Here is a 26,042-nt window from a genome sequence, read left to right as displayed (position 1 = left end):
TACATAGTGGGACTTCAAGTAGTAGCTGTGCGATGAATTATAAGCAGTTCTGTAGGTAATTAAAACCATTCCAATGAACGTGGCTTTCCGCCGGTTCTAAGAATGAAATAATTAAAATGTTTTTTTTTTTTAATTTACATTTATTTAACTTTCTATTTTCCATTGAAAAAACACGAACCTTTAAAATCTAACATTTATTAAAAACACAAAGTCGTTGCTATTTTATGACGTGTCTCAGCAGGATTTATGTTATAGCTTTACGATCGCTTTGTTTATTTATAGGTACTAGAGAGAGTAATTTAAAACAAGTCTCTTTGAATTTAATTTAAAGGGTAATTTTTTCCAATGATCAAAAAATATACGCATGCAGAAAACCGTTAGGAAACATTTTCAAGCGAGCGCAACTTTCGTCTTTTGAACAAACATGTTTTGAAAAGATTAATGTTTCTGTCCGAAGCTCGCCAACAAAAAAACTTCAGCTGTATTACTAGTTGTACGTAATGAGAGTCCGAGTATGAACTGTGATAAATTATGCGCAATAACTTTCAGTATAATGTCCGCAAATTCTAATCCTATTACCCAGTTCGTGACAGTTCCTGCTAATTTCAAGCGCAAGTTTATGAAAATTCGTGTAAAATCGTTTTAGAGCGATCCCGTTAGCAGCGACAGACTTATAAGGAAGGTAACAGACTTGAGAACGAAGAAACCACAATAACCATTCTTTTAACAAAATTCACAAGCAATGCAACTAACGATGCACATACTCCATTATCCAATTCATCTTTCCCCGAGATGTATGCCTCCAATAATAATAAGTACCACTGAGTAACAGTACTCTTGTTTCAGCGGCTAGACCCGGAAACGTCTGCTACAGTAACGCACATTGTCGTTTATGGACAGCTGACAGCCATTGCGACTTCTTGATCCCAAATTTATTCGGACGGTGTCAGTGCAATTCACCGTTTCGACAAGTGGGAGATTCTTGCGTAAGATCTGCATTCCAGACGAAGCCACCAACAACGACCACTGAAGCCGACATCGACTCTAATTTGATAGGGGGGAAATTCGACAAGACGACGACTGCAAGGACGACGGTTAGTCAAAAAAACAACAAAAAGTAACTTAATTTTGGCACAGAACCAGTAAAACCCATTACATCTTAATCTTTATATTATTTTGCACTTGGGGCGATTAAGTTGCAGACTCTATTAACTTTTTTGTGGAAAGGAAGTGTTGTCTGGTTCGTTGAACGCCTGTGGCGCCGGCCGGTGTTAACTTTTTGGGGGTGGACCCAAACCATTATTTAAAAAGTTATTCTAACAATTGTTCTGTTTCTGCTCCACCAGGTGGTGCCTTCGACACTTCCGACTATTACTACTGCAATGCCAAGGCTCAATGTCTCCTCGACAGTGACTACAAGTATTGGTCCAAAAAGAAGACTTTCACTCTCTAACTGATTTTTTTGCAGTTGCGCCTCCGGCGACTACGGGCATAAGAACTCGGGTTGATGATGCGGCGGAGGCGGTGAGTTTGGGTCTTCCGTGCGTGACGGATTTGCAATGTCGCGCCGCTGATCCCTCCTCCAGGTGTATTGATGGTCTGTGTGATTGTACTGTTAGGACGAACGCCACTGGATGCTCGGCGCGGAACACGGGATGCATTCCGGGGACTTTCCAGGTATGGTGTTTTAAAATTTTATGTTTTATTGCGACTTGGAAATGATGTAGAGGAGGATATCTATCTGTTAAATGAAAATGTGGGGATATCATGTGGATCTGGTGATTATTTAGACGTCTGTTCTGATGCACGTTATGTAGATTGTATTTAATGATCTGACACTGACATGCGGTGGCGTGTTAAGATCATTTCGTGCTATAGTGACCTCCTGCCGTTCAATCGTCCGTTTTGATACTCTTTGAGGTTGCGTTGTAGTCGTTGTACTAAAGAAATCATTGCAAAAGTTGAAAAATGAAAAATTAGATATTTTAAATCCTGTGAAAATTCAAAATTTGGCATTGAACTTTGTTCGTCAAATAACTAACGGGGAAAAATGTATTCACAATTTCTCAGTGCAGCTTAACTTCGACTGTTTATGTTTATACTTTAAAAGAATTCACCTATTAACACTTTCAGATAATAAGTATAAGCGGGGGCAAATATATTAAAAGAAAATGAAAATTGATTGATTTTGTCACCTTAACACATAGGAGAGAATTAATTAATTAAGAACACTCATAAATTTGAAGATTCAGCAAAACTGTAAGATGACGTTTTCCAAATAAAAAAAAAATGGTTAAAGTGGGTTTAGTTGACTGATTGCTGTCAAATTGTAGAGAAGATTTCGCAAATCCGAAATCACCGTCACGATATCTATTCAAATAAACGTAAAAAATGGGTTTGTAATTTTCAAAATTTTTCAAACAAAGTGCGTTCAGTCGACTGAAAATTGGTATTAAATTATAGATAATCTTCCGCTAATTACGAATCCAAAGTGACCGTTACAATATCTATTTAAATGAACGTGAAAAGTGGGTTAACAATTTTCAAAATTTTTCCAAAAAATGGTTAAAATGGCTTCAATCGACTGATTGCTGTTAAAATGTAGATAATCTACCGCCATTTACAAATCCGTAATCGCCGTCACGACATCAATTCAAATATACGTGAAAAATGAATTTAGATACAATGTTTAAAATAAATTTTTCCAAAAAAGAAATTGGTTCAATCGGTTGAGAATTGGTGTCAAATTGTAAATCATTTTCCGCTAATTGCAAACCCGACATCACCGTCACATCAGTTCAATGAACAGTGAGTTTACAATTTTCAAAATTAAAAAAAAAAATTGTTATAATTTACAATTTTCAAAAATTTTCCAAAAAAATGGTTACTAAGTTCCATCGATTTGGAATTGGTGTCAGATTATAGATAATCTACCATTACAAATCCGAAATCGTCACGACATCAATTTAAATAAATGTAAAAAGAGAATTTACAATTTTCAAAATTTTTTCACAACAAAAGGTTATAATAGGTTCAATAGATTGAGAATTGATGTCAAATTGTGGATAATCTTGCGCAAATTACTCATCCGTAGTACGCTGTTACGATATCTATCTAAATAAACGCGAAAAGTAAATTTATAGTTTTCAAGATTTTTCAAAAAATGGTTATAATTGACAATTTTCAAAAATTTTCCAAAAAAATGGTTAAAATGAGTTTACTCGACTGGGAATTGGTATATATCAAATTGTAGATAATTTACCATTACAAATCCGAAATTGCCGTCGCGAGATTACTTTAAATAAAAGTGAAAAAAGAGTTTACCATTTTCAATTTTTTCCCCCCAAAAAAAAAAATTGTAAAATTGGGTTCAATCGACTGAAAATTCTTGTCAGATTCTAGAAAATCTTGCTCTAATTATAAATTCGAAATCGCCGTCACGACATCAATTTAAAAAAATGGGAAAAGAGAATTTACAATTTTCAACGTTTTCCGAAAAAAACAGTTATAGTGGGTTCAACTGATTGAGAATTGGTGTCAGACTGCGGATAATCTTGCGCAAATTACTCATCCGTAGTTTGTCGTTACGTATCTATCTAAATACACGTGAAAAATAAGTTTACAATTTTCAAAATGTTTCCAAAAAAATTGTTATAATTGATAGTTTTCAAAAATTGACCAAAAAATGGTTAAAATGAGTTCCATCGACTGGGAATTGGTGTCCAATTGTAAATAATTTACCATTACAAATCCTAAATCACCGTCATAAGATCACTTCAAATAAATGTAGAAAATAGGTTTACAATTTTCAAAATTGTTTCCAAAAAAATGGACTAAAAATTGATGTCAAATTGTAGATAATCTTCCTCTAATTATAACTCCGAAATCGCCGTCACGACATTAATTTAAATAAATGTGGAAAGAGAATTTGCAATTTTCAAAATGTTCCCAAAAAAAGGTTATAATGGGTTGCGGATAATCATGCACAAATTTCAAATTTTGTCCAAAAAAGTTGTTATAATTTACAATTTAAAAAAAAAAAACAAAAAAATGGTTTAAATAAATTCGGTCAACTGGGAATTGGTGTCAAATTGTAGATAATTTACTACTGCAAATCCAAAATCGCCGTCACAAGATCACTTCAAATAAACGTGAAAAATGAGTTTACCTTTTTCAAAGTTTTTTCCAAAAAAAAATTGTAAAATTGGGTTCAGTCGACTGAAAATTCTTTTCAGATTGTAGAAAATCTTCCTCTAATTATAAATCGTAAATCGGCGTCACGACATTAATTTAAATCACTGTATAAAGAGAATTTACAACTTTCAAAATTTTTCCAAAAAACAAGGTTATAATGGGTTCAATTGATTGAGAATTGGTGTCAAATTGTGGATGGTTTTGCGCAAATGACTCATCCGTAGTTCGCCTTACGATATCTATCTAAATAAACGTGGAAAGTGAGTTTCCAAGTTTCAAAATTTTCTCCAAAAAAATAGTAAAATGTGTTCAATCGATTGAAAATTCTTGGCAGATTGTAGAAAATCTTCCTCTAATTATAAATCCGATATCGCTGTCACGACATCAATTTAAATAAATGTTTAAAGAGAAAATACAATTTTCAAAATTTTTCCAAAAAATGGTTAAAATGGGTTCAATCGCCTGATTGCTGTCGAAATGTAGATAATCTACCGCCATTTACAAATCCGAAATCGCCGGCACGACATCAATTGAAATATGCGTGAAAGGTGAATTTAGATACAATGTTTAAAATAAATTTTTCCAAAAAAGAAATTGATTCTATCCGTTGAGAATTAGTGTCACATTTTAGATGATTTTCCGCTAATTGCAAACCCAAAATCGCCGTCACATCAATTCAAATAACTGTGAACAGCGAGTTTACAATTTTCAAAATTTAAAAAAAAAATTGTTATAATTTACCATTACTTTAAAAAATTAGATAATGTACTATTACAAATCCGAAATCGCCCTCACGACATCAATTTAACTAAATGTAAAAAGAGAATTTACAATTTTCAAAATATTTTCAAAAAAAAAAAGGTTATAATGGGTTCAAATGATTGAAAATTGGTGTGAAATTGTGGATAATTCAGCGCAAATTACTCATTCGCCGTTACGATAATTATCTAAATAAAAAATTTCAAAATTTTTCCAAAAAAAATGGTTATAATTGACAATTTTCAAAAATTTTCCAAAAAAAAAATTGTTAAAATGAGTTCCATCGACTAAGAATTGATGTCAAATTCTAGATAATTTAACATTACCAATGCGAAATCGCCGTCACAAGATCACTGCAAATAAACGTGAAAAATGAGTTTACCATTTTCAAAATTGGTTCCAAAAAAATGGTAAAAATTGGTTCAATCGACTGAAAATTCGTGACAAATTTTAGAAAATGTTCCTGTACTTACAAATCCGAAATCGCCGTTACGACATCAATTCAAATAAATTTAAAAAATGAATTTACGGTTTTCAAAATTTTGCAAAAAATATGGTTATAATGGGTTCAATTGATTGAGAATTGATGTCAAATTGTAAATAATCTTGCTCAAATTACTCATCCATAGTTCGCCATTATGATATCTATCTAAATTAACGTGCCAAGTGTGTTTACAATTTCCAAAATTCTTCTAACAAAGTGGTTAAATTGGGTTCGTTTGACTGAAAATTGGTGTCAAATTGTAGAAAATTTTCCGCTAAATACAAATCCAAAATCACCGTTACAATATTTATTAAATGAACGTGAAAAGTGTGTTTACAATTTTCAAAATTTTTCAAAAAAATGGTCAAAATGGGTGCAGTCGACTGGGAATTGGTGTCAAATTGTAGCTAATCTTCCACCAATTAATTACAAATGAAATCGCCGCCGGGAATTTATACAAATAAACGGAAAAGTGATTTTCGAATTTTCAAAATTTTTCGAAAAAAGTGGTTAAAATGGGTTCAATCGTTCAATAAACGGAAAAGTGATTTTCGAATTTTCAAAATTTTTCGAAAAAAGTGGTTAAAATGGGTTCAATCGTTCAATAAACGGAAAATTGGTGTCAAATTGTAGATAACCTTCCGCTAATTAAGACTCCGAAGTCGCCGTTGCAAGTTCTATTTAAATGAACGTGAACAGTGAGTTTACAATTTTCAAAAATTTTCCAAAAAGTGGTTTAAATGGGTTCAATCGACTAAAAATTGGTGTTGAATTATAGATACTTTTCCATTAATTACGAATCCAAAGTCACCGTTATGATTTCTACTTAAATGAACGTAAAAAATGAGTTCACAATTTTCAAAATTTTCAAAAAAAGCTAAAATGGATTCAATCGACTGAAAATTTGTGTCAAATTGTAGATAAACAAATCCGTAATCACCACAATTTAAATAAATGTGAAAAATTAATTTACAATTTTCAAAACTTTCAATGGTTATAATGATTTCAACTGATTGAGAATTTGTGTCAAATAATTTTGCGCTAATTACGAATCCGTAGTCGCCGTTACGATAACAATTCAAATAAACATGAAAAGTGAGTTTCCAATTTTCCAAATTTTCCCAAAAAATGGTTAAAATAAGATCAATTGATTGGGAATTGGCGTCATATTATTGTAGACAATCCGTGTGACCCTCACGACAACTATTCAAATAAACATGAAAAATTAGTTTATAATTTGCAAAAGTTTTCCAAAGCAAATTATGGTTAGCGATTTACCATCTGCACGATATTCCGAATATACGTATAAAATTGGACAACAATCGGTCCAGTAGTTTCGGAGATTATCTATATAAAAATAATTTAAGCAGACAGACGGAAACGCGAGACATACTTTTTCGTAAGTCTTGGGGTCATAAAACGTCGAGAAAACATTAAATTAGCCGTTCGCCGGATGGCCCCTATTGCAATACCTGAATAAACGAATTTCCTATCACGTGCTTTATATTGACATTATTGTCGTTAAATTGTATTAAAACTAAGAACAATTAAAAATCTTAACAGAACAACCAAACAAAAATAATATATTTACAAATTTTCAACTCCGCTATATTTAAAGAACGAGGTCTAAAATTTTACATAAAACTTTTCAATCACGTTGTCTTTGCAAAAGTATAAAAAACTGAGAACTTATTTATACGGGGTGAATAAATCTCCAAATTATTAGTTTTCACATAGTTTTCAAATATTTTATAACAGTTTCACGCTTATCTCTAATCAAGCTTTCTTTTGATAACATTTTGTTGAGGTTTATTTAATTCTTGTTAGAACAAAGTCAGACAAATCTGGGATAAAAATAAATCTTGCTGGTTTCTAAAATTTGAAAAAACTATACAGGGTGCTTCATTTAATTAATTGTAAATTGTACTCCTAAATGAGTTCTGTTAAATTATGTCTAAAAAAGTGCGTGATCATTCGCCACCATAGTGTTGGGACACTTTGTACATACATGCATTGCACCTCAAATCTTCAATAAATTATTTCAAAACTACTACCTATACAGGAAATAATTTGTAAAGAATCTACAAAAAGACTGATCGCTGTATGAATATACATATTAATGGATACGTAAAAGGCAAACGCTGACTATTTATTAATCCTAAATTGACATATGACATCCGTTTGACATCTTAATTATAAGTTCTATTTCGACGAGGCGGCAAAATCAATACATACTTGATTGTCACACAGTCATTTATAGATATTATATAGCTTTCCGAAGACAGACAAATTATCAAATCACATCCGTTTGTTTCAGTAAATTTCGTAAGAAGGACTTAATCAAGTCAAGTTACGCTAATGAATGCACAATACATTATCAAGAAACATTGTTTCGTTATGACGAAAATGATTGAGTCAGAAATATTAATTTATTATCAAATCACTCAATAATAATCAGCGCATAGCATTAAAATGACCTGATGTTTTGTAACGCTACAAAATAACGTAAAAATGAACGTAGTGGGATAAGTTGTGAATTGCTCCTTTAGTAGTTTTTTTGTCACAAATTTCCTTTCCTATTTGTATTTCTTCTGCAACGCGGTTCGAAACCCTGTGAGACCGCTGCTAAAAATTGATTACGCGATCACGTCCAGCAAGGTCGTCTAGAAGGTGAAACACGGGATCCAGCTAAGACCTTGCGTTCGGAAGCTGAGATCGTTCAACTTGATTTGGCAACTTCACGTCCACTTTGTCCTGAAGCAAAAACATCCATTATTTCCTCGATAAGAATCAATTGTGATTTATGATCGGAATGTGTTGAAATTGCAGGAAATATAATAAATACAAATCTTTTTTAATCACCATCATTTATCCATCAAGAAAGTCCGCCTACGTTCTCTCGTATCAATTCCATCATCATTACTCTAAATAACTTCATATCCTCTAATTTGACCATTCAGGCCATTAATGCAAAAATAATTTTCCGGTTATTACGCGTTCGTTCTTCCCCCATTACCTATCGTTATGTTTCTTGGAAGGCGTACCATGACGCCAATCAATGTTTCGTTATCTTACAAAAAGCACCAAAAATTATATTATATGCATTTTAAAACTGAAGAACAGAAATTTGATACTAAAAACCATCGACATGCCATTAAACCCCAAACCACTAAATACTCTCCCGTTTCAGTGCCGCAGCACCGGCACTTGCATAAGTTGGTTCTTTGTCTGCGACGGCCGCAAAGACTGCAGCGACGGTTCCGACGAGGAATGCCTTCGAAGCAAATGTCCTGCAGAAGCCTTCGCTTGCAAGTCCTCGAGCCGCTGCGTCTCGCGGGCAGGACGATGCGATGGCGTCAAGGACTGTCCAGGAGGCGAAGACGAAGAGGACTGTCAAGCTACGAGGAAAAGGGGATGTCCTCCGAACACGTTCCAGTGTGCGGACGGCAAGTGCTTGCCGGAGTACGAATTCTGTAACGCTATTGTTGGGTGTAGCGACGGAAGCGACGAACCTGCCCACATATGCAGAGGAAGAGCCAGAAGGAGGCTTTCGGAGTACTGTCCGTTGCGGTGCGGCAACGGCAGGTGTAGGTCGAGTGCCATCGCATGCTCGGGGAGAGATGGGTGCGGAGATGGTACAGATGAGAGGAATTGTTCAGTGTGTAGTAAGTAGCAGTTTTATTGAAATTTATTAAAATTTTAAAATAATGATGTTGGCACTGCAGCTTTGACAATTTATTTTATCGTTACTGTCAACTATAACAAGGAATGCGTTGCTGCTGCCAACACTATTGTTTTAAAAATAAATTTCGTGGCCTTTTAGAGGACCTTTTTCGATAATATGGTATAAACAAGCTTTTTTATTACCCTTGAAACAATCAAAACTGTGTTCCACTTTGAGTTGGACAACATAGAAAACCCATAACTTCATAATCTTATATGAGCGACAACTCCACCGCGAAGGTGTTGTCAAAACTATCAAAAATCTTTTACACTTATCCATTAAAACCTGAAACCAACTTAAAATGGGTTATAGTTTACAACATAAAATACATTATACCTTCAAACATTTTTTGGAACAAAAAAAATTGTAGAAAAACTAGAAAAAAATGACTCCAAATGCTTACTCACTTTTACATCATTTTTCATTTTTAATGCAGGCTGAGTCATTAAGCGCACAGTTCTCGATATCTCACTAATTACTATTAGAAAAAGTAAATTACAAAAAGTCGAAAACCAGAGTTGTACAATTTTTTGACGACCATTCACGAAAAGTCAAATTTTTCTACTTCTGGATGTTTTTTCAGTTTTACACTTTTACAATTTTTCCTTTCTTCAGTTTTTTGATTTTTTGAGTTTTCATATTAAAATGTTTCCATTTTTCGTTCCTTCAATTTTTTGATTTTACAATTTTTCTGTTATTCAATTTATGGATTTGGAACTTTTGAATGATTCTCTTTTCCGTTTCCTCAGTTTTCCACTTTAAAATTTATCCATTTTCATTTTTTTAATTTCTCGATTTTTCAACTTTAGAATTTTTCACTGTTTAGTTTCTTCAATTTTTAGCTTTTTCTTCAATTTGTGAATTTTTCAAATTTTCAGGTTCTCAGTTTTTAATTTTTCGATTTTTCAAAGATTCGTTTCTTCAATACACAATTTTTCGACTCTCCACTTTTGAATTATTTTATTTTTCGTTTGTTCATTTTTTAGATTTTTCAATTTTTCGTTTCTGCAATTTATTGATCTGCATTTTTTCGGCTGTTCACTACTGCTTTTTTTCGTTCCTTCAGTTTTTAGATTTTTCATTTTTTAGAGCTTTTATTTATAAGTTTTTTCCCTTTTCAGTTTTTTTATTTTACAATTTTTATGTTATTCAATTTTTCATTTCTTCAATCTGTCGATTTGCAATTTTCGATTTTTCAACTTTTGAATGGTTCTCGTTTCCATTTCTTCAATTTTTCACTTTTAAAATTTTTTATTTTTTGTTTCTTCAGTTTTTAGATTTTTCAAATTTAGAATTTTTCACTGTTTCGTTTCTGCAGTTTCTGGGTTTTTCTTCAAATTTTCGATTTTACACTTTTCCAGTTTGCATTTCCAGTTTTTCAATGTTTCGATTCTTCATTTTATTGATTTGCGATTTTTCCACAATTTTCGTTTCATTTTTTCGATTTTTTAATTTTTCGAGTTCTCATTTATAAGTTTTTTCAACTTTTCGTTTCTTGAATCTTTTTATCTTTCAATTTTTCTGTTACTCAATTTTTCATGTCTTCAATTTGTCGATTTGCAATTTTTCGATTTTTGAACTTTTAAATGTTTCTCTTTTCTGTTTCTTCAATTTTTCACTTTTAAATTTTTGTTTTTTTCTTCAATTTTTCGACTTTTCATTTTTCGATTCTTCACTTCATCGGTTTTTTTCAGCTTTCACTTTGGATTTTTTTGTTTTTCGTTCCTGCATTGTTTGGATTTTTCAATTTTCGTTTGTTCAGTTTGTCGATTTTCAATTTTTCGAATTTTCACCTTTAAATTATTTAATTGTTTGTTTCTTCAATTTTTCGTTTGTTCAATTTGTTTATCCCCAATTTTTCGAGTCTTCACTTATATTTTTTCCATTTTTCGTTTCTTCATTTTTTAGATTTTTCAGTTTTTCGTTTCTTCAATGTGTCGCTTTCCATTTTTCGAGTTTTCACTTACAAATTATTTTCAAATTTAGTTTCTGGCTTTTTGTTCAATTTATCGATTTTTCACATTTACAATTTCTCAATTTTTATATTTTTCAATTTTTCAACTTTACGTTTCTTTAGTTTATCGATTTCCAATTTTTCGAGTTTTCTCTTTTAAATTCTTTTATTTCGTTTCTTCAGATTTTAGATTTTACATTTTTTCTGTTATTCAATTTTTCATTTCTTCAATTTGTCTATATGCAATTTTTCGATTTTTCAACTTGTGATTGTTTCACTTTTTCTTTTCTTCCATTTTTGACTTTTCAATTTTTACATTTTTTGTATCTTCAATTTTTCGATTTCAACTTTAGAATCTTTCAATCTTTCATTCCTTCAATTTTTGGCTTATTCTTCTATTTGTGGATTTTTTACTGTTTCAGTTTTTAATTTTTCGATTTTTCAATTTTATGAATCTTCAGTTTATCGATTCGTATTTTTCGACTTTTCACTTTTGAATTTTTTTATTTTTCGTGTCTTCGTTTTTTTGGATTTTTCAATTTTCCATTTCTGGCGACTTTTCACTTTTGAATTTTTTTTTACTTCTTCAATTTTTCGATTTTCCAATATTTCAGTTGGTCAGTTTGTTGAGTATTTTTTCTAGTTTTCACTTATAAATTTATTCCATTTTTCGTTACTTCAACTTGTCGATTTGCAGTTTTTCAATTTTTTAACATTTGAATCAGTTTTCCATTTCTTCCAATTTTCACTTTTAAATTTCTCCGTTTTTCGTTTCTTCAATGTTTCTAATTTTCACTCTTTCGTTTCTTGAAGTTTTGACTTTTTCTTCAGTTTGTCGATATTTCACATTTCCAGTTCTTTTCTAAATTTTTAATTTTTCGATCTTCCAAAGTTTCGTTTCTTCAATTTATCGATTTGCAATTTTTCGACTTTTCACTTTTGAATTTTTGAATTTTGCTGTCCTTCATTTTCGATTTTTCAGTTTTTAGTTTCTTCAATGTGTCGTTCAATGCTTCATTTTTTCGGTTTTTACTTGTAAATTATTTTCATTTTTCGTTTCTTCAATTTTTTGATTTTACAATTTTTCTATTCAATTTATCGATTTGCATCCTATCGATTTTTCAACTTTGAATGTTTCATTTTTCTATTTCTTTCGTTTTTCACTTCTACATTTTTCCATTTTTCGTTTCTTCAGGTTTTCGTTTTTCAACATTTGACTCCTTCCCTTTTTCGTTTCTTCAATTTTTGGGTTTTTGTTCAATTTATCGATTTTTCACATTTACGATTTCTCAATTTTTATATTTTTCAATTTTTCAACTTTAGGTTTCTTCAATTTATCGATTTGCAAATTTTCGATTTTTCACTTCTTCTTTTATTTATCGTTTCTTCAATTTTTAGATTTTCAATTTTTCGTTAAATTATTTGATTTTACAATATTTCTGTCATTCAATTTTTCATTTCTTCAATTTGTCGATTTACAATTTTTCGATTTTCTAACTTTTGTTTCACTTTTCCGTTTCTTCCATTTTTACATTTTTTGTTTCTTCAATTTTTCTTTTTTGAACTTTAAAATTTTTCATTTTTTCGATTCTTCAATTTTTGGCTGATTCTCCGATTTGTGGATTTTTTACATTTACAATTTCTAAATTTTAAATTTTCCAATTTTTCAATTTTATGGTTTTGAATTTCTTTATTTTTCGTTTCTTCAATTTGTCGATTTCCAATGTTTCGAGTTTCACTTGTAAATTATTTCCATTTTTCGTTACTTCAACTTGTCGATTTGCAATTTTTCGATTTTGAACATTTGAAACACTTTTCCTTTTCTTTCATTTTTCACTTTTAAATTTTTCCATTTTTCGTTTCTTCAATGCCTCTATTTTTCAATTTTAGACATTTTCACTCTTTCGTTTCTTAAATTTTTGGCTTTTCCTCAGTTTGTCGATTTTCACATTTTCAGTTATTTTCTAAATTTTTTATTTTTCTTGCTTCCTGTTACCTGCACCTACCAAGCTCTTTGAGTCTATAATTACATCACATTTAGCTTTTAAATTCAAACATGTTATTATCCCTGAACAGCACGGCTTTCTCAAAAAAAGATCCACGCTTACAAATCTATTTTCTTTCACCAATTTTATTCTAAGTAATTTCGAAAAAGCTAGAGAAGTTCATACAATATATGCAGACTTTTGCAAAGCCTTTGATAAAGTTAATCACTTTAATTTAGCACACAAATTATATCTCTATGGCATCAGGGATCCTTTACTCTCTTGGGTGACTAGTTACTTAACTTCCCGAACCCAACAGGTCAAGATTAGGAAGACTTTTTCAAAAGTTATCCATGTAACCTCAGGTGTTCCCCAAGGATCGATTATAGGGCCGTTTCTATTTCTATTATATATTAATGACCTTGGATATCTCCTTAAATCTAAATTTCTAATGTTTGCTGATGATTTAAAGATATTTAATCAAGTTAATGATGACACTGTCACTAGCTTACAATTGGACCTTAACAATCTAACAGTTTGGTGGGAAAATAACGCTATGTCTTTAAATCTGGAGAAATGTTATGTCCTAAACTTTAGTCATAAACTCAACAAGTCAACTCCATGTTATAGTATTAGTAATTCAGTTTTGAGAGAGGTTGATAACATTAAGGACTTAGGTGTTGTTCTGGATACTAAACTCACCTTTACTAAACATTATGATTTTATTGTGGCCAAAGCCAATAAAATGTTGGGATGTATAAAAAGATGGACCTCTGACTTTGCAAATGTGCGAATTTTGTTACTATTATTTAATGCTTTTGTAAGATCAGTGTTAGAATATTGCGCTGTCATTTGGTCACCTTTTTACAACATACATATCCTCCGAATTGAAAATGTCCAAGGAAAGTTTCTTAAATATGTAGACTTTAAGCTAAGGTCAAGAAATGTTATTGTGCCGTTTAATCAACTATGTGATTATTTGGGACTCATACCTCTACAAAAAAGACGGATTCATCTTCAGCTTTGCTTTCTTTATAAGATTGTAAATAATTTTGTAGACTCCGGTGAAATTCTGAGCCAGATTTTGTTTGCCACTCCTCACTACAGCACAAGATCCCAATCTCTGTTTAAATTTAACTGCTTTAAGACCAACTACTGTCTCCACTCATCTTTACAGAGACTTTTATGGTTGGGTGGTCTGTGCCGTACTGAGGTTGATTTTACAGGTGTGAGTTTTAAAATTTTTAAGTCCCAGCTTAGGAATTTATTTTAAAATGTAAGTTGTGCGTTTTCTGTTTATTGTAGTTTATTGTAGTTTTTGTCTTTATTTTACTCTGTAACAGCTTTATTGGCGTTAATAAATGCAATTATTATATTTTCCAAAGTTTCGTTTCTTCAATTTATCGATATGCAATTTTTTGACTTTTCACTTTTTGAATTTTCCGGTTCTTCATTTTTTGGTTTCTTCAATGTGTCGATTACCATTTTTCCAGTTTTCACTTGTAAATTATTTTCATTTTTCGTTTCTTCAATTTTTTGATTTTACAATTTTTCTATTCAATTTTTCATTTCTTCAATTTATCAATTTGCAATCTATCGATTTTTCAACTTTTGAATGTCTCATTTTCTATTTCTTTCGTTTTTCACTTCTACATTTTTCCATTTTTCGTTAATTCATGTTTTCGTTTTTCAACATTTGAATGTTTCCCTCTTTCGTTTCTTCAATTTATCGATTTTTCATATTTACAATTTCTCAATTTTTAATTTTTCAGTTTTTCAACTTTAAGTTTCTACTTATCGATTTACAAATTTTCAACTCGTCACTTCCGATTTTTTTTATTTATCGTTTCTTCAATTTTAGATTTTCAATTTTTCGTTTCTTAAATTATTTGATTTTACAATATTTCTATCATTCAATTTTATGTTTCTTCTATTCATCGATTCGTATTTTTCCACTTTTCACTTTTGAATTTCTTTATGTTTCGTTTCGTCAATTTGTCGATTTCCAATTTTTCAAGTTTCACTTGTAAATTATTTCCATTTTTCGTTACTTCAACTTGTCGAATTGCAATTTTCGATTTTGAAGATTTGAAACACTTTTCCTTTTCTTTCATTTTTCACTTTTAAATTTTTCCATTTTTCATTTCTTCAATGCTTCCATTTTTCAACTTTAGACTTTTTCACTTCGTTTCTTAAATTTTTGGCTTTTTCCTCAGCTTGTCTTTTTTTCACATTTTCAGTTATTTTCACAATTTTTGATTTTTCGAGCTTCCAAAGTTTCGTTTCTTCAATTTAACGATATGCAATTTTTTCACTTTTCACTTTTGAATTTTTGAATTTTCCGGTTCTTCATTTTTTCGTTTCTTCAATTTTTTGATTTTACAATTTTTCCATTCAATTTTTTATTTCTTCAATTTATGAATTTGCAATCAATCGATTTTTCAAGTTTTGAATGTTTCATTTTCTATTTCTTTCGTTATTCACTTCTACATTTTTCTATTTTTCGTTAATTCAGGTTTTCGTTTTTCAATTTATCGATTTGTCATATTTACAATTGCTCAATTTTTAATTTTTCAGTTTTTCAACTTTACGTTTCCACAGTTTATCGATTTGCAAATTTTCAACTTTTCACTTCTGAATTTTTTTATTTATTGTTTCTTCAATTTTTAGATTTTCAATTTTTCGTTTCTTAAATTATTTGATTTTACAATATTTCTACACATTCAATTTTTCATTTCTTCAGTTTGTCGATTTGCAATTTTTCGATTTTCTAGCTTTTGTATGTTTCACTTTTTCGTTTCTTCCACTTTTCACTTTTACAATTTTACATTTTTTGTTTCTTCAATTTTTCGTTCTCTCATTTCTTCAATTTTTGGTTTTTTCTTCAATTTGTGGATTTTTTACATTTACAATTTCTAAATTTTTAATTTTCCGATTTTTCAATTTTATGTTTCTTCAATTCATCGATTCGTATTTTTCCACTTTTCACTTGTGAATTTCTTTATTTTTCGTTTCTTCAATTTGTCGATTTCCAATTTTGCGAGTTTTCACTTATAAATATTTCACAATTCTCATTTGTTCAATTTTTTGATTTTACAATTTTCAATTATTAAATTTTTCATTTCTTCAATTTGTCGTTCTTAAATTTTTTGGTTTTTCGAGTTTTGAATGTTTCAGTTTTCTGTTTCTTCCATTTTTCACTTTTCCATTTTTCCATTTTTCGTTTTTTCAATTTTTGACTTTTCCCCCAATTTGTCGATTTTTCACATTTTCAGTTCCTCATTTATAATTTTTTAATTTTTAATTTTAAGTTTCTTCGATTTATAGATCTACAATTTTTCTACTTTTCACTTTTGAATTTTTTAATTTTTTTTTTCTTTCAGTTTGTCGATTTCCAATTTTTCGAGTTTTTCCAATTTCGTTTTTTGAAAGTTTCGAATTTTCACTTTTTAAATTTTTCAGTTTACCAATTTTAATTTTCATATCTTACAATTTTTCGATTTTACCATTTTTCATTTTAAATGTTTCTCTTTTCCATTTCTTCAATTTTTCACTTTTAAATTTTTCTATTTTTAGTTTCGTCAATTTTTCAATTTTTCAATTATAGAATTTTTCACTGTTTCATTTCTTCAGTTTTTGGCTTTTTCTTCAATTTTTCAACTTTTAATTTTTTCAGTTTCTCAATTTTTGTTTTTTCTGTTTTTCAATTTTTCGTTTTTTCAATTTTCGTTAGTTCAATTTGTCGATTTTGAATTTTTCGAGTTTTCACTTTTAAATTATTTTATTTTTCGTTTCTTCAATTTTTCGTTTGTTCAATTTATTCATCCCCAATTTTTCGAGTTTTCACTTATATTTTTTCTATTTTTCGTTTCTTCAATTTGTATGTTTCAGTTTTCCGATCTTAAATTTTTCACTTTTCCATTTTTTTTTTGTTTCAATTTTTCGTCTTTCAACTTTAGAATCTTTCGTTCTTTCGTTTCTTCAATTTTTGGCTTTTTCAGTTTGTCAATTTTTAATTGTTCAATGTTTGAATTTTATGAATCTTTAACTTATCGATTCGTATTTTTCGACTATTGAATTTTTTGATTTTTCGTTTCTTTGTTTTTTCAATTTTTCAGTTTGTCGTTTCTTCAATGTGTCGATTTCCATTTTACGAGTTTTCACTTGTAAATTATTTTCATGTTTAGTTTCTTCAATTTTTTGATTTTACAATTGTTCTGTTATTTAAAATGGCCGATTTGCAATTTTTCGATTTTTCAACTTTTGAATATTGTACTGTTGTTTCTTCCATTTTTCACTTTTCCATTTTCCATTTTTCGTTTCTTCAATTTTTCGCTTTTTTTTTCAACTTTAAAATTTTTCATTCTCTCATTTCTTCAATTTTTGGCTTTTTCTTCAATTTGTGAATTTTTTACATTTACAATTTATAAATTTTTAATTTTCCGATTTTTCAATTTTATGTTTCTTCAATTCATCGATTCGTATTTTTTCATTTTTCACTTTTGAATTTCTCTATTTTTCGTTTCTTCAATTTGTTGATTTCCAATTTTTCGAGTTTTCACTTATAAATATTTCACATTTTTCATTTGTTCAATTTATTGATTTTACAAGTTTTCAAATTATTAAATTTTTCATTTCTTCAATTTGTCGTTCTGCAATTTTTTAATTTTTCAAATTTTGAATGTTTCAGTTTTCTGTTTCTTCCATTTTTCACCTTTTGTGTAATTCCATTTTTTTTTTTGACAATGGAAAGTTTTAAAAAACAGTCACAACAAGTATTTGTGTATGCAAAATTTTGGTAAGAGTCTTAATATATAGAGTGTTTATTAAAACAAATTAAATTTTTGCAATTTTTGAAAACAGTATTTCGGTATTCGCCGTGCTCTATTTGAAAAAATAAGTTGTGGGCACAAAAACATTATTCTGCATAGTCTAAAATAATTTTAATGTATGCTATTCAAAGAACCGTACTAACTTTTTTTCCGTCTTAATGACATCCTGTATAAACCACAAAATTTTATGTCGCTGACGTTAGCTTCTTATTTGGTTAGTCAATTTATGGAGGTTTCGTTAAGGTTGTTCTTACGATGAAATGGACAAAAAATAGTGCCTATCTCTAAGCCTTCAGTTTTAAAGAAATCTCATAATCTCAGGAAACTGTTTCTTTCCGATTTCAGCGAAGCAAATGCCTTAAGTAACGAATTAATTTGAAATAAATATACCTCAATAAAAAAAGCTTCAAAGACATAAATTAATATAATAAAAAAGTTAACTTCAACACAATACAATTTTTTGTCTTTTTGTCCTCCCAAAATTTTATATAATTTTTGCGTCAAATTTACAGACAACGAAACTTTTTAAATCCGTTTGTATTTTTTAAGCAGATTTAGAACATTTTTAACAGATTTTTTTCTGGAATGGATCGGCAATTTATACAAGGTGCACCGAAACTCACATCTATCCAAATGTTAGACCAAAACGTATTTTTAAAATTCATACAAATCCTGTATTTAGAAAACTTTAATGTGCATCTCCTCGCTTAAACTTTTTTTTAATAATCTACATTTATGACATACAAAAAAACTGAACTTCAGTGATTTGGCATACACTACCTACACAAACAAAAATTATGATGGAAAAAATTCCTACAGTAGGCCATGGCACCAACGCGTCCCTTATTTAGTTTGACAGTACGGCCAAAAACTCAAATAAAGTATCAAAATCTGCCATTATTTTAAAAATAAATTTCATGGCCCACTAGAGGACATTTTTTTAATCATATGGAAATCTCTGTAACGAAAATATCTTTTTTTTTTTCTTTTAAACATACTCGTTGTATGCATATATTACATAAGTTACATAAGGTTTCACGCATGCTACCTACATGGTTGAACGAAATGCACTTATTTAAAAAATTCCTACAGTAGGCCATGGCACCAACGCGTCCCTTATTTAGTTTGACAGTACGGCCAAAAACTCAAATAAAGTATCAAAATCTGCCATTATTTTAAAAATAAATTTCATGGCCCACTAGAGGACATTTTTTTAATCATATGGAAATCTCTGTAACGAAAATATCTTTTTTTTTTCTTTTAAACATACTCGTTGTATGCATATATTACATAAGTTACATAAAGTTTCACGCATGCTACCTACATGGTTGAACGAAATGCACTTATTTTTAGCGGCACGGACGAGTTTTCTTTCAAGGTGAAAGACTGCCCATAAACCATAAAAATCACGTTATGATATTTATCGATGTTAATCAAGAGATACCGCGTCGGATAGAAGAATCTATTTGCATGCCTTTGAGCAGCATTAACTCGGTATTCAGTATGACTCATGACAGTTATGCAGATTTTGACGGACGTGCGTATCGCTGATCTTTTAGATTACAGAAGTGGTTTAGTTAATAGAATAGTGATTACCTTACGGCTTGTCTAATTTATTGTTTCTGTTACAGGATGCCCAGTTGTTAAAACAAGGAATTTATAGTTAGTAGGTGTTTAACTTCTTTCTGTACAATGCCAAAAATTTTGTATATTATTTTCAAACCCAACCATGCGACTCATGATGTAGGTAGATTAGAGTTATAGATGATAATCGTCACGTTTATAGTATTATGTAGCTGCTTAAGTTAAATTTAAGTCAATGCTCAAAATTTTTGTTGGAAATAAATATTTATTTACCGATGGTTGTTTGATTCCCTATGAGGCAGGTTTATTATTTTTATTATTTTTGATTGACACATTTCTGGAAAACAAAATGTTTTTTTTTTCTAATATTTTAAAAATAAATTTGAAAAATTCTTGGTATTCTTATCGTGTTAGATGGATATTAGCTGTTTTGAAGAATTCAGAAGAATCTAGAAGAAACTAGCAGTATCTGAAAGAGTCTGCAGCGGTCTGAAATGATCTGGAAAAATTTGAAAGAATCTGAAACGATATGAGAGGTGAAAAATTCTGAAAGAATCTGAAGGGATCCAAAAAAATCTGAAAGAATCTGAGATAATTTAAGATTTTTTCAAATTCTTTCATTTTCTCTGCGACTCTTCTTTTCGAATTCTTTGGATTCTTTCTGATTCTCTCTTTCAAATTTTTCGGATTCTTTCAAAAACGCTATCAGAAATTCTCAAGATTCTTTCAAATTTTTCAGTTCTGTTCAGATTGTTTCACATCCTTATAAATCCTTTCAGATTCCTGCAGACTCTTCCAGATTTTCCTAGATTCTTTTAGATTTTGTTAGATTCTTCGATATTCTCTCACATTCCCTGGAGGAATCTAGGGGAATCTCGAAGATTTTGCAGGACTCTGAAGCGATGTGGAAAAATGTGAAAGGATCTGGAAGCATCGGAAAAGTGAAACATTCTTAGAGAATCTGAGAAAATGTGAAAAAATCCATCGCAAGGAGAAGCTGTACAAAGAAAATTGTTAAAATTCTTAGCCTTTTACCCCCTCACGTGCTGTAGAGTATTCGACTCTTTTAAAGAGATTTAATTCTACATCACTGCATGGAGAAAGTAGTAAATGTTATTATTATTATTATTATTATTACTAAAATCGCGAGAATTCTAGGGAATTTGAGGGAATCTAAGAGAAGTTGAGAGAATTTTGAAGAATTTCGAGGAATTTAGAAAAATCTAAGAGAATCTAAAAAAATTGGTCGAAAGTTGTTTCAACAGAACTTCCCTCACTCCGGAAGTAGAATGAAACATAAAAAATAAACACCCAATCAGATTTAGGAATTTAACTCGTTACTATGGAAATTTGCAGTTTAACACCTTTTAAATTTAACAAGTTTTTACAAGATTAATAGAGACAAAATCACTCTTATCTTAGCAAGTACTAGCACCACCCATCCGTCCCCTATTTTCTCAGAGGATATGTCATTTGCCAAAATAAGTCTTACCTTAGCAAGTACTAGCCCCGCCCACCTGCCCCCTACTTTCTCAGAGGGTATGTGATTTGACAAAATAAGTCTTACTAAATAAAATAAGCAAGTACTAGCCCCGCCCACCCGCCCCTATTTTCTTAAAAGGTATGTCATTTGTCAAAATGCTAGTATTTGCTAAGATAAGACTGATTTTGGCACATGACAATCCTCTGAGAAAATAGCGGGTGGGTGGGCGGGGCTAGTACTTGCTAAGATAAAACTGATTTTGGCAAATGCCATGCTCTGTAAGAAAATAGAGGGCGGGTGGGCGGGGCTAGTCCGTACTAAGACTAAATTTGGCAAATGACATATCCTCTGAGAAAATAGGGGGCAAATATAAAAAATATGAATGCAATGATAAATCACAAGTAAAAACTTACTATATTTTGCACATTTTTGGTAGAATTTATTCGGCAAAATTTTGAAATGACGTTATCAATTTCTTAAGGAGAATAAACATATTCAATAAAGTAAATTGATTGATTCATTTTTTTTTTTGAGTCACCTTGTATAAGCAAATCTAAAAAATATGAATGCATTGATAAATTACAAGTATAGACTGATGCTATTTTGCACATTTTATATAGGATTTATTCGGCAAAATTTTGAGATGACGCCATCAATTTTTTGGGGTTGATAAATAGATACATTTTGGTTAAATGTTACTATGCTTCCAATAACTTCAAAATCAGCAAGGTTCCAAAGTATTCAGTTTTGCAATTCTTGATTTAATCAATATTATATACTGACTCAATCATTAATTTTTTTGAGACACCCCGTATAAGCAAATCTAAAAACTATTAATGTAGTGATAAATCACAAGTATAGAATCATCATATTTTGCACATTTAAGATAGGATTTATTCAGCAATATTTTAAGGTGACGTCATCAATATTTTAGCGGGGATGAGCAATACATTTTGATCTTATGCTTATGATAACTTTAAAACGTCTCCAAGATTTCAAAGCATTCGGTTTTGTAGTTCCTGATTAAATCAAGAAAATAAATTCACGCATTCATTTTTTTAAACACCCTGTATAAGTAAATCCAAAAAATATGAATGGAATTATAAATCACAAGTATAGACTCATTATGTTTTGTACATTTTAGATAGGATTTATTTAGCAAAATTTTGAACTGACGTCATCACATCATTGGTGTGGATGATTAGATAAATTTTGGGCTGGAATGATTTGGAAGAATCTGCAGGACTCTGAAAGGATCTGAAACGACCTGAATGGAAGTGAAAAATTTGAAAGAATCTTAAGAAATTTGAAAGAATTGGAATTAATCCGGAAATCCGGAAAAGAATCCGGATTAATCGGAAAGAATAAAAAAAATCGAGGAAATCTGAAAGAGAGAATCAGAAAGAAAACGAAAGAATGTGAAAGAATTTGAAAGAATCTGGAGGGATTTGTGGGAATCTGAGAGAATCTAGAAAAATCTGGAAGAATTTGGAAAAGTCTGCAGGGATCTGAGAGTATCTGTACGGTTTTAAAACGACCTGAAAAGAACTCAAACATTTGAAAGAATTGTGAGAATTCCTGACGGTGTCTTTGAAAGAATCTGAAACCATCCGGAAACATCGAAAAGCATCCGGAATAATTCGACAGAATAATAAAAATCGAAAGAATCTGAAAGAGAGAATCAGAAAGACAATGAAAGAATCTGAAAGAATCTGAGACAATGTGAGAGGAATTGGGAAAATCGGAAAGAATCTGAGAGATTCGGAAAGAGTTTGAAAAAATCTGGAGGAATCTGAGGGAGCCTGTGAGTACCTGAGAGAATCTCGAAAAATCTAGAAAAATCTTAAATAATTCTAAAAAATGTGAAACAATTCGAAAACATTCAAAAGCATCCGGAATAATCCGAGAGAATCCAAAAAAATCCGAAAGGAAGGATCTTAAAAAAAGGAAAGAATCTGAAAATATCTTAAAGAATCTGGAAAAATCTGTGGGAATCCAAGAAAATCTGACGGAACATGAAACTAAGAATCGGAAAGAATTAGAAAGATTCAGAGGGCATCGGAAAGAATTGTAGGGAGTCTAGACGAATATAGGTAAACCTGTAAGAATCTAGAACAGTCTGCAGGGATCTAAAAGGGTCCAAAGCGATCTTGAAAAATTTGAGATGATCTGAAATGATTTGTAAAAATCTGAAAAATTCTAAGGAAATCTGAGGGATATTGACAGAATCTGAGAGAATAAAAAAAAACTCTAAGAAAATGTTCTTTTTTTTGTAGAAACTTTGGCATTATTTTTTCAACATTGCTGCACACTACTTTAGACACAGCGAGCATGTTTAACAAAATTTATAGAAAACTTTATATTGATATTTGACCATTGAGACGTATAAACGAAGTGAAATGAATAATAAACAGAAATTAAGGTAATTTTATCCGAAAATCATGACATTAAAATTAATCAAATACGAATTAGATTTTCCGGCATAGAAAATATTAAAAAATCCATGTTTACTAAAAGCGCAAACACGACAATATAATTGTTTTGGCATTTAGATATTGGGGCATCTTGTGCCTTGCATCATCAACTTCTCAACTTATGAGCCGCCCTGGACAGGAAATACTGTTAACTGTTAAATTCAAAATTTCCACTGTTATTACAAGATAATCTTTATCATATGAAATACCTTTGTGCAGATTGTTCATTCGTTTTTGATAACGCTCGACTTTAGACTGCGAAAAATATCATTGTTATAAGTCATGCTTTATAAAAAAGTAAACGCATAATGCAATTACTAATAGTTTTCAGCAGTTAGTGCGATTAAAATTATGCTCGTGTATAGAGGAACATAAAGCAACTTCTGTGTCTGTTAATTTATCATCATGTTGATCTTTAATCTGTTACTTTCAATACTGATTTACAAGACACTTGGTGCAAAGAAAGGTATGTCGTTTTTTAATTTTTAACACAGATTTTTGCTACCAACTTTGTAGAATATATTCTCGACACTCCCATGTGTAAGATTCCGAAATTAGATCCATTGAGCGAAGAAGTCAAAATATTTATCCATTCACAGTCATACTTAAGCTGCAGCAAATCTCGTCTATTAACTGTTATAAAGAAGAACAATTCTGAGTCCGCTACATTACACATTAGGAATGAAATGAAACTCCACTATGGTTCCAACTTTACCTGTTGCTATTCTTACGTAACAAGAAACGGATCTGAAGACGAACCCGATGTTGGAATCGAGTAACGAGTGATTTTTGCGTAAGCCTTCTTTAAATTGTACAATTTTAGAATATCATCATGTGAGCCATTCAACAACGATGTACTCCTGACCCACGACATTGTCAAAGTCCGGTGCATTAAAAAAACAGGCAAGACTTCCAAAATGGTTTACGAAAACGTCCACAACCCCATCATTTTAAAAGAATCCGTCAAAGACAAAATGGAAACCACAAAATCGTCTACACCTCTGAGTGTCTTAATTGTTGTCATAGATTCCATGTCCAGACTCAATTTCATTCGCTCTATGAAACAAACTTACACTTATCTTCGTCAAAACAAGTTCGTCGAAATGAAAGGTTACACTAAAATTAACGATAACACCTTGCCAAATTTCATGGCTCTTCTTACTGGTTTTGACTCATCCACAACTGAGACTATATGTAAACCCCAAACTGTTGGTGGTTTGGATGAATGTCCCATGATTTGGTACGACTACGGTAAGGCAGGTTATATCACAGCCTACGCTGAAGACATGACTGATATTACAACTTTTAACTACCTTTCTAAAGGTTTTGTAAATCCGCCTACGGATTACTATTTCAAGCCTTACATGGAAGCTACGGAAACCCTCACGATTCGACACCTTAATGAAATGCCATACTGCACAGGTCCGGAATCGCAAGGTGAACGCATTTTAAACCTAGCTAAAGATTTTGTCACCACTTTTAAGAACGTGCCGACCTTTGGCATCTTTTGGATGAATAGTTTCAGTCACCAAAGCGTAAACGCACCTCGTGGAATGGACAACAAAGTAAAGAATTTTTTTGTCAACTTAAAGAAGAAAGGGGTATTCAACGAAAGTATAGTTATTATGTTGAGTGACCACGGAGTGAGATTTGGCAAAATTAGAACAAGCAACAGTGGCTGGTACGAAGAACGAATGCCGATTAATATGATTTCAGTACCAGGAACGTTTCAAGAGAAGTTTCCGCTCGAGTACTGGAACCTTGTGGAAAATTCGAACAAGTTGACGAGCACTTACGATTTATTTTTAACTTTAGAACACATTTTGGTTCTATCGGGGAAAACAAATAAAAGTAGAGAAATTTCGTCCTGTCCGAATTGCTCATCACTTTTCAGCAGCATTCCGAAGGATAGAACTTGTATGGATGCGGGAATACCACCGGAGTGGTGCACTTGCATGGGACATTTTCGTAATATTAAAAAAGATCATCCATATGTAAAAAATGCGACGGATTTAGCATTGGACATGATACGTGTTACCAGTGCTCAAGACCCGTTTGCTGAATTCAGACCTAAATTAGGTCAAGTTTTGACAGCTAGTACTTCTGAGTCTACGTTATTGAACAAAACAGAAAAAACATTATTTGTTACTTTTCACACAAAACCAAAGTCGGTCATTTTTCTGGTAACTGTCATTTTCAACGATTTTGTTACAAGTAACTCCTCGGTGTACGTAAGCAGAATTGATAATGGCCGTTTACGTGACACTATGTTCGAACAATAAAATATATCACTGTACTAGGTATAGTTATAGTTGTAGTTGTTTTTGAGAAAATATAATATGGAAATAAAATAAATATTTTATGCATATTTTAAGATAATGTGTTTGTATACTAATTTATCATATTATATATATATATTATAATTTTTCAATTTTCACCCTCTTTCAGGCGTCCGAATGATTTAAAATTTTTCACATGATGACAATACAATAATTTCTTAGTTATGTGTCTGTATACTTACTAGTTTTAAAGAAAAACACACATCAGTGTATTGTAAGTATACAACCAA

General features: G+C 30.9%; 2 protein-coding genes across 2 annotated transcripts in view; both read left to right on the top strand.

The window, feature by feature from the left end:
- The window catches only part of LOC135142859 (sortilin-related receptor-like), a 64,034-nt gene extending 44,244 nt beyond the window's left edge, over window positions 1–19,790 (top strand). The window contains exons 4-8 of the mRNA XM_064074639.1: window positions 847–1,094; window positions 1,347–1,419; window positions 1,469–1,677; window positions 8,628–9,102; window positions 19,564–19,790. Coding sequence (XP_063930709.1) covers window positions 847–1,094; window positions 1,347–1,419; window positions 1,469–1,677; window positions 8,628–9,102; window positions 19,564–19,595 — 1,037 coding nt within the window. The 3' untranslated portion in view covers window positions 19,596–19,790. The remainder of the gene's footprint in view (window positions 1–846; window positions 1,095–1,346; window positions 1,420–1,468; window positions 1,678–8,627; window positions 9,103–19,563) is intronic.
- Window positions 19,791–23,812: 4,022 nt separating this feature from the next.
- LOC135135270 (uncharacterized) lies at window positions 23,813–25,810 on the top strand. The gene is made up of 3 exons (XM_064064301.1): window positions 23,813–23,939; window positions 23,990–24,248; window positions 24,297–25,810. Exons 1-3 carry the CDS (start codon window positions 23,879–23,881, stop codon window positions 25,753–25,755), a joined length of 1,779 nt encoding a protein of 592 aa, XP_063920371.1. The 5' UTR covers window positions 23,813–23,878; the 3' UTR covers window positions 25,756–25,810.
- The last annotated feature ends 232 nt before the right edge of the window (window positions 25,811–26,042 follow it).

Source organism: Zophobas morio, unplaced genomic scaffold (assembly GCF_036711695.1).
Source record: "Zophobas morio isolate AGI-343-1 ecotype UQ-CSIRO unplaced genomic scaffold, CSIRO_AGI_Zmor_V1 ptg000004l, whole genome shotgun sequence".
Lineage (NCBI taxonomy): Eukaryota > Metazoa > Arthropoda > Insecta > Coleoptera > Tenebrionidae > Zophobas > Zophobas morio.
This window is presented reverse-complemented; position numbering and strand designations above follow the sequence as displayed.